The sequence below is a fragment of the Lissotriton helveticus genome, chromosome 9 (assembly GCF_964261635.1).
Source record: "Lissotriton helveticus chromosome 9, aLisHel1.1, whole genome shotgun sequence".
Taxonomy (NCBI): Eukaryota; Metazoa; Chordata; class Amphibia; order Caudata; family Salamandridae; genus Lissotriton; species Lissotriton helveticus.
This window is the reverse complement of record NC_136070.1, coordinates 737,066,558-737,079,536: the sequence shown is the minus strand read 5'-3', so window position 1 is coordinate 737,079,536 and position 12,979 is coordinate 737,066,558. Positions and strand designations below refer to the sequence as shown.

General features: G+C 41.5%; 1 protein-coding gene across 5 annotated transcripts in view; it reads right to left on the bottom strand.

The window, feature by feature from the left end:
- Positions 1-869: 869 nt before the first annotated feature.
- Positions 870-12,979, bottom strand: part of LOC144782951 (uncharacterized) — a 250,662-nt gene continuing 238,552 nt past the window's right edge. For 3 of the 5 annotated variants that reach the window (XM_078662177.1, XM_078662180.1, XM_078662179.1), the window contains one exon: positions 870-1,766. In XM_078662177.1, the coding sequence (XP_078518303.1) occupies positions 1,009-1,766 (758 nt within the window). In that variant the 3' untranslated portion in view covers positions 870-1,008. The remainder of the gene's footprint in view (positions 1,767-12,979) is intronic. The other 2 variants (XM_078662178.1, XM_078662181.1) reach the window with 1 other exon arrangement.

Here is a 12,979-nt window from a genome sequence, read left to right as displayed (position 1 = left end):
ACTGAGTGTGGTCGATCGACCGATGGCTCTTTGGAAATGTTCTTAGTCGGGCCTGGAAGCGGGACTAGAGAACGGTGTTGAAGATCTTGGCCAAGGCCTTCCGGCGATGCCTCGACCTGAGCCGTGGAAGAGTCTTTATGAGGCCCCGCTACTGCGGTTGGGCCTAGCTCATCGCTTGAGTCGTCGTTGACGGCTCCGATAGGTTGTACGTCGTCTCCTACCTCGACGATGTCTTCATCATGGACGTAGAGTTCTTCCTCGTCCTCGTTGTAGGTGGAGTTTGGCTCCGACGCAGGATCCGAGTGCTCCGGATCCTCTTCTTGTACATGTTCTTCATCGTCATCACCGAAGATGTTCTCCGGGTCCGGCGCCGATTCCCGCGCCGACTGTCGTGCAGCGCGTCGAAGAGGGAGAGTTTTCTTTGACCTGAATTTCGAACAGGCCATGCAGCTGTCTTCGTCGTGGTCCGGTGAGAGACATTTGTTGCACAGCGGGTGCACGTCGATGTGTGGATATTTAGAGTTGCAGACGGGGCAGCGCTTGAACGGACTCCGTTCCATCGTCGATCGTCGAGGGGCCTTTGTTGTCGAAAGGCAAAAAAGTCTTCCGAAGTCTAGTTCAAAGAACTGGAAGGTAAATGGCACCGACGAAAGACAATACCGACGCCCCTAAGGCCTTTTGGCCTTGAGAAAGAGTAATTAGTATATATTCCGAACTTGAGTTAAAAAGTACATCCGAACCCAATGGCGGAAAAAAACAATCTGAGCATGGAGGGGATGCCCATGCGCACTGTAGTCCAGGGGAGGAGCCACCTATCTCGTGATACTTTGAAGATTCTTCCAGGACAACAATGTGCAATCATCCGGACCCAACACTAGGCGGCGATCTATGCATAGATATAAATTCAGCAGCCCACATGCCTCGAAATGGCAATATCACTCTCGGGCTAATACCAGAACTTGTAGTGAGGGGCAAAAAGTTGATTAAAATAAGCATGTCTTTCATTTATTACATTAGTGCTAAACCCACATCAAAATCATTTATACAGTGAATGTTCTGCTGGACAGAATCAGTAGTGATAATTCTGATTTTAGAAGAATTGTGCGTTTTCTGGTGTGCAATAAGATTTCCATTTTGACTGAAGCTTTTTTTGCACTGATTACAATTATAAGGTCTTGCCCCAACATGTGCCCGCTTGTGCCTGTTGAGAGCTCCCTTCTGAGTAAAACGTTTGTCACATATAGTACAATGATAAGGCCTTTCTCCGGTGTGTGTTCGTTTGTGTACATGCAGACTGTACTTTCTCCTGAAGCTTTTTATGCATTCATTACATTGGTATGGTCTTACTGCCATATGGGTTCTCTTGTGTTCTGTGAGATATTTTTTCTTACTGAAGGTTTTTTTACATTCATTACATGAATTTAAACTCTTGAATTTCTGTATGTTTCGTTGACATGTAAATGGTTTTTCTTGATAGCTGTTACCTCCTAATTCGTTACTGGATTCTGATCTTTGAGAGTCAGAAATTTCCTGATGAAAACTGAGATGTACTTTATTACTAAACCCTGTTGCACATTTAGTAGATTCCTCTCTACCTCGTGCGTCCACAATTTCAGCCCATAGTTGGTTTCCAGATTGTAGTCCATTCTCTTGCTTTTGTCCCATCTTCAAGTTGGTTAGTCCAGAAATATTTTCAGATGTTGCTTTTCCAGAACGTCTTGCAGAATGTCCGATAGTATGATATCGCCTCATGGTTTCATCATCTGCTGAAGTAACATAAATGACAGAGGAGTGTATTAATATATATACAAATAAGCAACAGAAATGTTAATTTCTCCCTTAAGTAAAAAGGAAAATATAAACCCAAACCATGCATACTCGTGTTTTGATAAATTATTGTAGAATATCACCGTATCGCAAACTCAAATCAAAAGTGTATGGTAAACAGAAGCTCCTCTCAAGTTTAATTTGAAATGTGAGAACTACGTCTGCAACCATGTGCGACGGTGACATGAAAAATCAATGCGCTTCCACATACCCAGTGAGACTACACTGTTTTTTGTGGGGCATAATTACTTCTGCTATGTGCACTCGCCACTTATTGCAAAGCCAACAACTTAAAGATTAATGTTGCAAAACCGAAGGTTATGATCATTTCCTACAGATTTACAAAAAGGAGAGCTTGATTCATCCAGGGGAGAGCGATTGAAATTGTGGACACCTAAACATATTTGGAGGTAAGGTTGGTTGTAGGGGTCGTACTGCACTGCACATCCAGGCCCAGCAGGCATCAGCAAATTCTCTGACATGAACATTTCATAAACTACAAAAATCAATGGTGAATCCAGATTTACAGCCCCTCCTAAAAGTGATGGTCTGCAAGCTCCTACCCACTATCTGATACGGTGCAACAATATTCAGAGATAAGTTGGCAAACTGGCTGGATATAACTCAATTCACCTGGTAAAGAAAAATCATCTCCCTACCTGATTGTACCTCACATGCCCAACTTCGGCTAGAATGTTGCCTGTTCCCGCAGCATTTGATACTGAAGGCAACTTTCCTAGCTTATTGCCTCAAAGCGAAGCAGGCGAAGAAGATACATTAAAACATTAAATCTGGGAAGTAACAAAAACTCACAGACTAGTTGGAATAGTTACTTGAACACCGCATTGAATGCCTTAGAGGCTTGTGAGATGTGGACAAGTGACCTTTCTACGGGCTTTGTATCTAAGCTGTTTGTCAAACAAGCACATTTAATATTGAGGAAACAGGATGTGCAGACTCTGAAGATAAAAGGCACTCGGAAGCTGGCAGTAGTGTTGTATGAACCAGGTGGCAGATTTACAAGCCCCTTGCGCCACTTTTGCGTCACTTTTAACATGGGAAAAGTGACGCAAAAGTGGCGCAAGGGGCTTGTACATCTGCCCCCAGGTGTTCCTCCGGCCTATCTCTCACAACCGCTTGGCAAGGATAGGAAAAAATAGCTAATGAGATTAAGATTCGGTTTAATCCCATTAAAAACCAATTGGTTTTGCCACAGAGATCTCGAGGATGACAACAGGAAATGTCGATTTTGTGCAAAGGGAGAAGAATCCCTCTTCCATATTATCTGTCTTTGTGAAAAATTGCTCCTGCTAAGAAAGTTCTGGCTGTGCCCAATATGGAGAGTAATAAACATCAGGACCTGCCAAGACGCTGTGCTAGCCTGCTGAGGTGAACCAAATCAGCTAGCGACTTGATTCCTGAAATTCCTTAAAGACATTTTATCAACTCTGCAGGCATCGCGGTCACTACTGGCAGACAGACAGTACTACTGCTGCTGCAGGCTATCTGCATTAACATGCTGCCAATATGTTTTGCACTTTATCTAGGTCCCGGATCGATCAATCGACCTATCTATCGACTTAAACATATTGGCCTCAGTGGAACAATTCCTTTTTGTATTGGAACAACATTCTAAGAGACAAAGAGCCAGCAAAAAAATGTTTTCGAAGGTTCTGCAAACTGTCGAATTATCTTGATAGATTTGTATGGAGCCTAATTCAATTCTACTGCCAAGTGCAACTTGCCCCCCTCTTTACATCCTGCTTCCAAACCGATTTCCAGACTCCCTTCTTTAAGGCTGCATGAGGAGCAATAATTAGAACTTACTTTTGTAGAACCTAGTGGCAGTAGGCACTAATAAAGGCAAATAACTTCAAAGCTTCCTGACACAGCATCTGCAGATATCGTGAAACTTCTAGTTCAAACTTCCTGGCTTTGTAAAGGTTAGCAAGACCTAATAGAATCAGGATCCTGGACTCATATAATTTACGACATTGTCAAACCTGGGCAGAATGAAAAGCAAATTGGGAGCACTCAGGTGTAGGGAACATATATTCTCAGTACTCCATTCATTCCAGTAGGTGCAATTTAAAATGACTACATTATTTAATAATTTAAAATAGCTGCAAAAAACACAATGACTGAATTATTTTCTAAAACTGTATCAATGCCTTAATGACACTGTAGGTAAATCTACCGACAAACCAAATGTGAATGAGAGAGGCTAAATCTTTTGTGTGTATATGTGTGTATTTGTGTATATATTGCTAGTTTCTTAGAAAACCAAGCATCACTTTAGCTCTACATTTTTAGGAGTGTCCTGTCACCAATCTCTCGAATGTGTTTTACTTCGTTCGCCAAGAACAGTAAGATTTGTTCTTTGTGAAAGTCCTGTCTGTGAGTAAGCTGCAATTATCGTTTGCTATAGGTTGCAACCTAGGTCTTTGGTCCAGATGACGACCCTTTCAAATTCAGTCTATTAGGGTTGAAACGTCGACAATTATACTAGAGAAATATTTAGAATTATGATTTTATGTATACCATACAGTCAACAAAATCTTTATTGTAATCTATTTCTATATTAGCCCTGGTATTTATATAGTCTTTGTATATATTACGTGTGCACCTTCCACTCACTCTTTTCACTTGCACTGTATTGTTTTCTTGGAGCACCTGTTTTGTGATATGATACAAAGTGTTGGGTACTCATGAGACCACTGTACAGTGAATGCATTTGACCGTACTCTTCACAATAAGTACTATATGTAAATTGCCAAGGAAGATGAGGCTTTCACTTCCCGGAGGGGACCAGTGTCTGATTTCATAATACATTTTTTGTAAGCAGCTGATGAGCTCTAGCGTTGCCATGCTAAGTAGTTGAACATATGTAATCGGATTTAGTTCACCGTTTGTAGCATAGTACACGCAGCAAGGCAATCTCTAGAAAAAATGTGGAAGGCACTGTATTTAGACATTAACAGTATCTTTGCTACTGTATCTGTACAGTGCTCTGCTGCCTTTGAGTTAGGGTCCGGTTATATAGATACAACATGCATATTTTAACAATCAAACTTATCAAATGACAAAAGCCAGAAACAAAGAACTTAAAAGTACACACAAGTCACAATTAAGGAATACCTACCCATTCATTCCTATGGGCCTAGAGGCCCATAGGACTGAATGGGAAGACATTCTCAATTTGCCATTATCAATTAGAGAATCGCAAATTGAGAATGCATTTTCAAGGGTGCCAGGGTGTAAAAAGCAATAACAAACGCAAAATGTCCCCGAAGGACACACTCATATAACAATTTAGATATTTGTTGTGTCATTTACATGAACACTTATTTGAAGTAATCATAGGGACTAAATGACAATCACAATTTATCAAAAGTAGTCAATTGATTGATTTTTTCAGAAGATGATTAGATCTGATTTTTAATACACGTGAGTAGGCTTCTCCTTGATCGAGTAATTCATTAACTAATAACTCTAACATACAGCCCCCGAGGGTTATTGTTGAAGGTGTATTCACAGTGGTGGCACGTTTTTGGGCTTTTTATAGTGTTTTGAATAAAGTGTAGTCACCGTTTGTTCTCCTTGTGGTGTGAGCTGACTGCACAGACGCTCTTTTTGTGTCATAGGGTACTGATGTTTATCATTGTTGTTTTTATGTATCAGATGTTTTTGTGCAACTGTTCTGTCCTGAAGATGGTCCCAAGGATCTACTAGACCACCGGGGGACCGAAACGTCGACGCCTAACACTTTTTTTGCATAAAGATTCAATGTGTTCTTGACTGTAATTTAACAACAGATTGTGTTTTATTCACAGTTGTATGGTTAAATTGATTGTCTATAGTTGATGCGAAAAGTGTTCTGTGTACTACCACCAAATGTCACATCACTAGTTTGGTAGTATTGTGTTGCCAGACATTTATTTATTTGTGAAAACTGCTACAGAAAGTACAAAAGATTAAAATTGACTATTTTTGATAAATTGTGATTGTCATTTAGCTATGATTACTTCAAATAAGTGTTCATGTAAATGACACAACAAATATCTAAATTGTTATATGAGTGTGTCCTTCGGGGACATTTTGCGTTTGTTATTGGTGATACCCAGTCCCCGTGGGAATATTGGGTGGCTCTGTTTGGTTACTAGGGTGTAAAAAGGACACCCTGTTGCACCCCTGAAATCTGCATATGAGTACATCTTGCACACACACATGCCCCAAGCGCATGTGTGTGTGTGTAAAATGGAACTTTAAAAAATGCACTTTAGTGCATTTTTATAAGTTTTTGCAAATTACCATAAAGTTCAACTTCAAGGTAATTTGCTCCCCCTATTAGCGAAATCGGTATTTTTTTACTTAAATGCATTGCATTTAATTCCTTAAATGCAATCGCAATTTAAGTAATCGCAATTTAGAGATTACTTAAATTGCGATTTTTGCATTTGGGATGATGCATCCCAAATGCAAAAATACCGGTCGCAAAGGGGCAGGTTCTGAGAATCTGCCCGTTTGCGACCAGTTTTTGCTTTGATGCATGTGGGCCATGAATCTTCAAGTTTTGTCATCAAGAATGACTGCAGCTTTCAAAGCTGCACAATATTAACTTTAATACTGTGCAGAAAACTAGAATTCTACACACTTCAAAATCAGATGCTAATGCAACATGCACTTTTACAATTGCCTTGTTATGGTATTGTATGTGTATGCTCCTGTTTTATATATCTCCAGAGCCACTCATTTGTCCTGGCAAGCCCTCGACCTTAGGAGATAAATTGCCTGTGGCTGGGCAAGTAAAAGGCCTCAGAGCAAGGAAGAAGTCACACTTTCAAAGGTAAAACAATTATAGAAATACAGTGCAATCTACCATGAATATGGATATCCTTAGGCTTTGAAATCCTTGATTTAAAAAATGAGTGTGGTGACCCATTTAACCTAAGTATATCCAAATCAAGAATTTTCCAACCTACCCTACTTCTTTTTCATGAATGTGTGCCCTTGATTTAAGAGCACATCTTTCACACTGATGACATCTGTAGTACATATTAGAATTGAAAAAATGATTTTATTTCTGGGTTGAGTTGCAGGTAGCTTAATACCATAAAACTGAGAATGTCGCTCAGGTTGGCTGTTAAAGTTTTCATATGCTGGGCCAAGTTTGAATTTGAACTTGAAATCTTCTTAATAGGTTCATGTCTCATTAGCCTACAAATGAATTTGAAAACCCCTAATCACATTCACAATTGTTTAACATTGATAACAAATACTAATGAGCTTAAAGAAGAGACGCCAGAAATCCCACAATTAACCCCATTAAAGTGGAAATACTCAAATAAAACCTACATTAACCATGTTATCTAACACCAAAACATAACTAAATATCTGCTACCAGCACGATAAAGCTTTTCCATGATCACACTGTAGTCCAAGGTATCACATGCTACTGTCAAACCATTAAAACATGAATGCTACACAAAATTAAAATAGTATGTACCAGTAATAGCACCTTCTTCTTTTACAGAGGCATATGATATGCATATTCATGGTTTCTACTATTGGGACTCAAATGTTATTTTATTTATTTAAAGTACTTATACTGTGCGAACCTAATAAAAAGGCAACAAAGCACTTACCGGTAAAGTGATGAGTTTGTAAGTATATCCAGAAAATGAGAAGGTTAAGAATTACAAATATAATTTTTCTTTTTAAAATCTGTGTTTTCGTCTTCTAGTGTGACTCAAATTACTTTTGATCACATCCCCTGAAACCATCAAAGCACCGGGACCCTCCCCTGGGATGAAAGGCACATTTCATGTGAATCTGCAATAGAACAAGCGCAGACTAAAGCTAAAGGTAAATAATACTGTGTGTAGAATTTGTCTCTTTCAGATTTATAGGCTATTGGCAGCCTATTAAGCATTGCCCTCACCTTCCAGAAAGTCGTGGGAGGCAAAAAGAGGAAACAGACACTTTTAAATCCACTCAGACCTTTCTTCTAGCACGTATACCGGCCAAATAGTTGTTGGTGAATGTGGGAACAGACGGCAGTCTGACAGTCTTTCAAATATCAGCTCTGGGTAGGTTTCTTAGATTGCATGTAGAGTGTTGGTTAGGCACTCCACGAGGATGGTGACTCAAGCACATTAAACAGACTTGAATTCACTGGACAAACCATCTGACTAAACCAATTGGATAAATGGTTTAACCTGGGCGTGACTGAGCGAAAACGATAATGATATGGTTACACTGTACTGTTGACACCGCTGTTGGTAAGAACTAAGGGTGTGTACAGAGTACTGGTGGCTTAATACATTTCCAAATCAAGTTGGATTTGCAAATCTATTGCTTCCAATGTTTTTTCACACAGATTGGATGTTTCAATTACACGCTGTTGCTATGAGAAATAGCTAATATAAACTCTTTGATTCATAAACTCCAAGGAGTGCTAATATGTGTAGGACATAATACACAATTAATCCCAATTATGAGATTCTGCCTATTAACAAAGGTAGTACATCTGATTCCATTAGATCTAAACCAATAAAAAATGCTCAAGGGGTTCCACTGCCCAATAGAGAGAAAAACAAGTTATAGGGGGAAATACTATTCAAATTGGTAGAGAAAGAAGACATTAAAGGACCCCTTTACCTATTGGTGGGTGCCTGCACCATTGTGAATAGAAGTAACGGAAAGTAAGAGGTTCCTCCAGGGCTGTTCCCCACGAAGTTAAGGACATTTTCTTTTAGCAGACGGAAAAACTACATGATGTGGAGGAATGGCATAATTTGGGGAATTCCATTTAATAAACATAACACAGAATGTTTGCAGGATTGAACTGGCCTACGAAAAGTTCGCCTGGGTCCATTATTAAGATCAATTTTATTTCCTGAGGAACTAATATAAGCTCTAAGTGACTCAACAGAAGGTTTAACATCTTGTATGCTATATTTTTCACCAACACAAACTTCATTGCCGGAAGCAGTATCGAGTCCCTTTACAAATGCCCTGCACGTGTCGGAAGACCATGGCCGTGTGCCATCTTCAGATCTATGTCACCGTTTCCTTTTACAATGACTTAAGTGTGGCTGGCTTTTCCAAGCCACATTGCTGTCACCAACCAAGTAAGCTTTTCAAGACAAGGGAAGCAGTCCTACAGTTCAACAACGATAACATATAAATCAATGAATGCATGAATGAATGTATGTATGAATGAACCAGTGTCTACAGCACTCTGTTGCCTTAAAGTTGCCCTGGTGCTCAAAGAATGTTATTCCCGATTTTCACTGCGGATCTGAGAATTGTACAGAAGACAGGTTTCGTGCGGACCTCTGAAAGGGAGATGGTCCTAATGAAGGTGAGATGGTCCTAATGAAGGCATAACTTAACAAGCAACCTATCCCAAGATTAAGTCACAAGTGATAACAAAGGTTGACCTTTCATGTGTCTATTGTAGGATAGATTCACTTTACTGGTTGAAGTAAGACAAGTTAATAACACTCTAGCAAAACATTGAATACAGTTTAAACTTTGCCCAGTGAAGAATCAGAGTTGACAACCCTTGAAAAGTACGGGTAAGGTGGTTTTCCCCAGACAAGCAGCGTCTCCTTTCAAAAGATCAAAGACATTTATAACCACACTGCAACAAGCACTGACAAAGCAAATAAGTCTGGGTTTACTTTGTAGGTGATTAGATACGCAAGCATGGTATGTGCACGTATCAGGGGCGAGACCGGGCAGTGAGAGACAAGGAAGAGGGCAGAAAAAATCAGCAGTGAAGATGTGGGTATGAAGCGTAGTGAGGAGAAGCCATGACCAGGGATAGAATTAGTAGCGAAAAATGGCAAAGGATGCAGCGAGAAGAAGCAGAGCGGGAAATGATGGTGAGGGAAGGACGGGCCTGGAGGAGGGAGCACTGCAGGGAGAGGATGTGAGGATGACACAATGCAGGGTAGAAAATACACCTGTGCAAACATCAGTGCCAGGAACGAAAAAGAGATGGTGAACACACCCAAACCGTATGAAGGCCAGTGATTAGAGTAGAACGATGAAGATAAAAAACATGAAAGGAAAAAAGGGACCAACAAAAACGATGTCTACCTGGTTTACAAGAAAGATGGCAAACACGCCCATCGGTCAAATAACAATGTTAGAAGTTATGGCCAGAGCCTAGAAAAAACGGAAAGGAGATTAACTGGAGTCTAGGTCACCAAAGTCATGGTTTCCTGATTGCTAAGGATGAGGCTGGGGCTAACCATATAGGTGTACTAACAGAAACCCTGGGTCCGGTGACGTGGGAGTCCGGAGGTAAAACCACCTGATCCGGCAGCAGAAGGTCCGGAAGCAAGAGCGATCTCGGGTTGTGGCCTGGGGCCCTTCCAGGGCTGGAAAGAAACACAAATGTGCCAGATATCCAGAAAGCGGGGCCTGGGATATATGGGACAGAGAGAACAACCTCACTGTATCCTAAAAGGCAGATACCATGGGGAGATATATCACTGCACACAAGAACCAGAAAATGCTGCAGGGAGAGAATAACACCGGCACCCCCCAATGTAGTAGCTTGGACCATGGAAAAGAATATACGCCCTGTTGCCAAAATTCGATGGGAAGACCCAAGACCATAGAAAGAACAACCGGAATAACAGGACATACGTAGAATTGACGGCCCTGGACAGAATAAATGCACAAGAGTGGGACTGGGCCGGGAACGAAGATAAACCGCCACCGCCGCTCAGGAGGTGACGACAAGGGGGGAGAACCATGAAGGGGCAGCGTAACTTACCAGAAGTCGATAGCAAACTGGCCCAGTTCCCGTCCAGCGCCTCCAGCTGATACGGGAAAATGACAAAGTGGGAATAAGCGTCCCGAGGGTGGCGGATAGCCAGCCTGGGAATGACGCGAGGTCTAACAAGCAAGCATTGGCAGCGCGGCCGTGAAAGTTACGCAGCTGCGAAAGTGAAAGTGATCGCGGGCTGTAAGGGTGCCCACGAGCAAAGCAGCACTGGAAGGGAGGCAGATGGCGGCTGCGCGCGTGCGTAACCCGAGCTTGAGGCCAGCAAAAGCGTCTGGTAGCACATTGAAAACCCCAATACTAAATGTCTCGCAGAGCAATGCATGCGCTGGCTCAGGCGAGGCCTAAAAAGGAGCATTATCTTTTTGCTTGTTTCATTGACTACTCTACAGTATTCAAAATAGTCCAGGAGAATCTACTATGGTACAAATTGCACTTACGGGATATCAATAACACCTGACCATATTTTTAACTGAATTAAAATACATGGGTGCAAGTTAACTTAACAAATGGGTTGAATCTTACACCCAAAACCAACACTGTAAATGGTCTAAAAAGGGGCTGCATTCTGAATCCCCTTTTTTTCAATCTATATAGCTGTTTTACCAGAGAGTGTAAATTATTCTGAAGAATACATCCCAAAGCCTGGTCAGGAAAATATTAGCTACCAAGCATTCACAGATGATCTGGTGATTCTTTCACCGACCCAAATGAACATTCAATGACGGCTAAACCTCCTACATGAATATATTAGTAGTCAACTTAACTAAAACCAAAATCATATCATTTGGAATGCACACCTTAAGATTTAAATGTGTACTAGGTAATTATTTAATTGAACAAGTCCCAAATTATTCATACCTTGCGGTAGCATTGATAATGAAGATGCTTGGAACATAAACGTGCCGAAGTTGGGCTCTTAAAGCTTGAGAATTACAATGCTCTAAAACTCTTCTCCAGAACTATGGTGCATGGGAGATGGCATCCTCTATGATGGAAGTTAATAGAAAACAAGTGCCCCTTTTGCTCTACGGCTCATTGGCCTTTCACATAAAAACATTAGACAGATTAAAAAAATATATTTATAGAAGTATATGTCATTACTGAATCTTAGATCTGTCTGTGCCCCATTGTTTAATGAGGCCTGAACTAGGACTTACCTCAATGACTGCATTGGTTAACATTACATTGGCTCCTTACTTTTATGAGGGCATGATTGAGGAGGATAATACCAACTTATTTACAGTGAAATTTTTCTTGGACCACTAACGCATTGACAGCATTTAGGAAACATAATAAAACAGTAATCAAAGAGCATTTGTCATGAATTGGAACACTCTCTTCCATGAACACTAAAATGTGAACAAATGCTAAAAACTGACATAATAGGTGTTCAGTGTACTGCCTATACGTTCAGAATACATACTGCATGAAGAAACAGTCTATAGACACTAATTCAGAGCTTAAAACGAAATATGCTTATTTAAGACCAATAATAATATGTACTCCTATTCTTCAAATAGAGAGTACTTGGAAAATCATGGTTAAAGGGCAGAGAATATGTAGTTATGTAATAAGGATGAAAAAACAGCTGAACGTAAAATGTATTTATTGCCGCATCTACTTGGCTACCAAAAGAAATACTTGCTTCCGTTGTTCAGAGTAACTAATATTGGAACAGCCAGGAAGAGCCGCACTGTAGAATGGCACCCAGATAGAGTGGGTCTGCCGGCCGGGCCAGCTCTACATCAAAGACCCTACTATAAATGCCATTTAACTTTCCAATAATTTGCGCCAAGTGTCTCCAGGAGGGTCGAGCATTGTGCACATTACTGATTATCCGGGCTCCGACTACCAACGGCGAGAGCACCGGCGGCAGTGGCTGGTTGCATGATTTGCCCCTGAGTGTTCTTGTGCCCGCCGACTGTTGGGGAGGTGGGAGTGGTGGCTAAACTGCGCATTGGGAGGGCGCTGCCAGCTATCCCGCACCAGCGGTTTGCTGCTATGACTGCCCTATGGCTGTACACGCCGTCAATGGAGCTTGCTGGTCCTGGGCGGGTCTTGTATGTTGTGCTGGTGGCCCAACAGACTGGAGGTGAGGGTGCCGGTGGGGCCTGGGACCCACCAGGCCTCAGGGTTAGTGCTGCACCCAGGTTGTGGCTTGCCCCTGGCTCACCTCCAAGTCTCTTCTAGGGGTTGCATCCCCCTTCTCTTCTTGGCCTTTCGGTGAGAAGGCCTGCTGACAGTTGGACCAAGCTGGGTCTTACTGAGCCTGAGCCCACCTGGCCTTCAAATACAGTGCTGCATCATGTTCTCGGCTGATGTTGGGGGAGCGTAGACTGCGATACT